The 4,605-nt window shown below is 36.5% G+C and overlaps 1 protein-coding gene across 1 annotated transcript; it reads right to left on the bottom strand.

Moving 5' to 3' along the window:
* Positions 1–623: 623 nt before the first annotated feature.
* Positions 624–3,584, bottom strand: LOC110028549 (probable indole-3-pyruvate monooxygenase YUCCA4). Its single transcript, XM_020730447.1, has 4 exons — positions 2,798–3,584; positions 2,118–2,366; positions 1,651–1,773; positions 624–870 (listed from the first exon to the last, which is right to left on the bottom strand). The coding sequence occupies exons 1-4, from the start codon at positions 3,488–3,490 to the stop codon at positions 682–684; spliced, it is 1,254 nt and encodes a 417-aa protein (XP_020586106.1). The 5' UTR covers positions 3,491–3,584; the 3' UTR covers positions 624–681.
* Between the last annotated feature and the right edge of the window lie 1,021 nt (positions 3,585–4,605).

Below are 4,605 nucleotides of genomic sequence, written 5' to 3'. Positions count from 1 at the left end.
TAAATTAAGTTTTTACAATATATTAAAAATAAATTAAGTTTGATGTACTTTTTAAAAATATATTTCACAGTATGTTTTAAAAATACCTCTAAATAAGCCCTGTAAAAATCTGTTTTTTAACACTATCAAAATCTTTTTTTTTTTTTTTTAACAGTGCCATCTATAAATAGTTTTGTAGCAATATAGAAAAATCTCTTCTCTTTCTCTCTCACCAAGTCTGTTTGTCAGTAGATTTCAATGCATTTCATAGATTCATTTTGTTTCCAAAGTCCCAAAAGTTTCAAAATTACATGTAGGCACTTGTCATTATAAACTAAAATACAAAGGCCCACACCATTATGGCCTCTGAAATACAAGACAAAAAGCATCAGCCACTACCTACCAAACCTACTGGAATTTGGGGAGCAGAGAAGGAAGAAAAGAGTGATCACAAAGGTGGAAGCAAGCCATTGAAGCCAAAAACCAAGCTCACATTGACATCACTGTCTCTGCTTATCACTGCTCTGTCCTTCAACTCTCTGCATCACTAGTCACAAAAACATGGACCATGCAACGCTATACCGTACTGCCCCATGTACAGTAAGAAGAAAGGGAACAAAAAGAACTGTATGCTTGGAGCGAGCTAAACGTGGTTCATATTGAACTACTAAGTTAACGTAAGAGAATAAAAACCAGATTTTGCTACTGGTTTTTTATACTGGAGGTCTTCTTCCAGCTATCTGCAATGTCAAGAGCCACCTTCTGTGCGTCGATGCCGGCGCCGAGGAGTCCTCGGCCTGTAAATCCAACGCAGTAGAGACCATTCTCACCTTTCCAGCCGTTGGGGAATGGCAACTTGGGTTTGCCGTCAGCTGAGAAGAAATCACAGTCCTGCAGAGTGCATTAGTTTGAATTTAATGCCTTGGGTTTTCTTGTGACTGAGAGAAAAAATGACTTTTTTATTTAAAAGATTGGATTTTTAAGTGTTTAGGTGGAGAGAATATTTGTTTACGTGGAGGGAATATTATGCGGTCTCTCTAATATTTTTAGATTTAGGTGAAAAAGTGTATCTTTTTGGAAAAAGATATCTTTAAAAGAAATAGAGCTTTCAAGTATTAATCTTTCAAAATATTGAATATAATATTTTAATTGTCCAGAATTTTCATTGAAATCTTAATATGAGTCTGTTTGGAGCAGTTGTAACTTATTTAATAATCTGCTGATAAACAGACTGAAAATAATCTGCAAATAAGCAAGGTTCGGTTGTTATTAAATTTTTTTATTTTTTTTAGAAAAGTCAGAACGCTGCCAGAAAACTGTCACCGGTGTGGTGTAAAAATGCTTCTTTCAACATTTTTAAAATGAATAAGCTGTCAAAATGCAGTTTACCCAAACAGTCTAAATGCATTTTGAAAACGTCATCCCACCAAATAAACTGCCCAAACGGACCCTAAATTTAAGAGCATGATTGAAATAAAAAAATAATTAAAATAATATATTTAAAATTTAGAGGATTAAAATGTTATACTTTATATATTTTGAGTAGTTGATATCTACAGATAATAAAAAAAATTATTTTTATAAAAAAAACTTTTGAAATAGATCCATATGACAGCTTATTCCCTGAGAAGTATTTGATGTGTGTGTGCGAGATAGAGAGCGTGTATTTGCCTTGAGCCAGAGAGGGACGTTGCTTCTGTAACCGGTAGCAAAAATGACAGAGTCGAATGCCATCTCTCTTCCATCAGCAAACTTGGCCCCATCCCTCGTTAGGGATTCCACTTCTGATACTACCTGCCATAGTCAGCATGGGGAAGAGAGATCCTGTGATCAGTAAATAGAATGGCCCATAACTTGTTTAGAGAGAGAAAGGGAGACTCGAAGTAGTTTCTAGTTGTTTAAAAGATGTGCCTTGAGTCACTAATCACATAAAAATGATATCTTTGAAAGTTACAGTAGAAAGCACGAGAAACCAAGGTTTTGGGAAGAGCACAGTACAGAGTGAGGAAAACGAAGATGAAATGACATATTGTAATCTTTAAATACATCAAGTTTGGGATTTGTGCATTTCATTACTGTTATTTGAAACATCATTGTCATAAAAATGACTCTTTTAAAAGTAAAATTGATAAAGCTACCTTAGTCCTTCCTTTTTTAATCAGCTTAAAGGCTCCAACATCCAAAACTGGAGTTTTTCCAGTAGAATTCTTGAGCTCAAGAGGTCCTTTCATAGGCCTTTTCAATCCATATTTTTCTGTATCTCCAATGGCCATTCTGGCCAATAATAGTAGGATTCTGTCCACTAATCTCACTGGAAGCAACTTCAATAGCTTCATTGCCAGCCCAAAAGTAGAAATTCCAAGCAAATCTCTTGGCAGCACATGTACCTGCTTAATACCATTTTCATGTCATCAACAACAAGAACTCAACCAAAATCAATTAAAACCGTAATAAAACTTTTAAATATAGTACAAATTAAGGTACCAAGCTTTTATTGATTAATCTGCCAAGTTTGTGCTGTTTTGTACAAAAAAAAATTGTCGAAGTTTATTGTAAAGATTGCAGTATGTGTACAACGCCAGTTATAAAATCCAGCACTAGCCATTTTCTTAAAACCCATTTTAATGATTTCGATGCTCTTCTTCTGATCTTTACTTCAATTTTAAATATATCAGAAGATTATAATGTCATAAAACCTTTGATTCATGTATCAAAAGTTCTTCAAGCAGTAAATCAAACTATAATTGTCAGAGTAAGAACAGAGGAAAGAAATAAAACTGAAGCTTTCAAACAGAAAGAAAGACTCAAAAGCACTTACCCCACTCCTAACTGATAAGAATGGCACTGCTCCAAACTCGCACAAATCCAAACACATTTCCATTCCAGAATTCCCACATCCAACAACTAACACCCTTTTCCCTTTACAATCCACACCATTCCTATACTCGCTCGAATGCAAAACTCCACCTTTAAACCTTTCCTTCCCCTTCATCTCCGGCACCACCGGCTCTGCATTTTCCCCTGTCGCAACCACCAACCACGGGGAAACAAGCTCCACTACCTCCTCCTCCTCCCTCTCCGGCGATCTCCGCACTGCCTCCACATGCCACAGAGAATCCTCTTCATTGAACCTTGCTGCTGTGGCTGTACAATGAAAGTTCGGCCGAAGCCCGAAGTGGTCGACATAGGTGAGGAGGTAGGAGATGAAGTCAGACTTGGAAGGGTAAATGGGGAAGTGGGAAGGGAAGTGGAGGTGAGGGAGTTCACAGAACTGTTTGGGAAGGTGGAGGGAGAGGCGGTCGTAGCTATTGTGGCGCCATAGATGAGCTATGCCGTCGGAGCGCTCGATGATGACGGAGGGGATAGAGAGGAGATGAAGAGAAGCGGCGGTGGCGAGACCGGACGGACCAGCACCGACTATGATGGGGCCGGGGATAAAGGTGAGGCTTGTGGATGGGGTGGCGGAGCTGGCTGTCAGGCCACCGTCATCGTCGGCAGCGGTGGTGGTCATGAATGTAGTGAATGTGCGATGATATTGTTAACTCAGGGGAATGAGTGCAGAGAAGCTGTTGCTCTCTATGTCCATGCAAGGAAAAGAGTTAATGGTTGTGTTCATAGCAAAAGGTGTAGAAACGTGGGAAGAGTTTGCATTTATAGGAGAGTGGAATGGATAAAATGATAGTTTTGATATTAGGTAGATACTTTAGTGTCATGCAAAGTCTTTGTTTTTTAGTATAGTAAAGAAGGGTGTGATGTTCAAAATGTCCATTTATTTGATCGGATGAGTTCATGAGTATCATTCAAAATTTGATTTTTTTGGTATTTATGTATTCCTTGGAATTATTATGGAAGATTTACATGCATACCTTACATACATACGGCTCAATTCCTATACATATCATGTTATTTATGCTTGAAAAGTATATTTCACTTTTTAAGAATTAAAATGGTGATATGTTTATGTGATGTGAAAGATTTGAGCTATATAAATATAAAAAGCAAAGTTTAGGTGTTAGATATGAATTGGGTGGTATGTATTTAAATGCCCTATTTATTATTTGACATGAAACAAATAAATAGTTTCTTTAATTGTATCAAGATTCTTTTTTGGCATGATGACAATAATTCACCTTTATTCATTCAGTGCATCACATTGGCAGAAAATTTGAAACTTTTAAAATATATTTGGCTGTCCAATGTTGATTAATATGAAACTTAATCTTGTAGCGCTTCTCATGACTGAAGGCATGAATCTTAAGTGAATTTCACTTCATCTTCGTCCTCAAAATGATTAGAGTCGGTTTGTGAATAGATCATATTATAAATCAATTTGATCCAACACTATAGAAAATACAACAAAAACTTGCGGCAATATTGATAATCAGGAATGTGTAGGTGTTTTAGTATATATAAGCGACGGCTTTTCGATGGCCATGATAACCGATGGCTTTCTTATACAAACTGAATTATGGGTATTTAGCAAATTCATAATCGACGGTCTTGGAATGTTAACCGACAGTTTAACCCATCGACTATCAAAAAATTAAATATTGATAGTTAAGAACCGTTGGAAAGATATCAACAAAACTTAATATATCGAACTAGTGACCTAAATTTCTCATTTTC

Source organism: Phalaenopsis equestris, unplaced genomic scaffold (assembly GCF_001263595.1).
Source record: "Phalaenopsis equestris unplaced genomic scaffold, ASM126359v1 Scaffold000513, whole genome shotgun sequence".
NCBI lineage: Eukaryota > Viridiplantae > Streptophyta > Magnoliopsida > Asparagales > Orchidaceae > Phalaenopsis > Phalaenopsis equestris.
The sequence above is the reverse complement of the archived record's forward strand: the minus strand, read 5'-3'. Positions and strand labels throughout refer to the sequence as shown.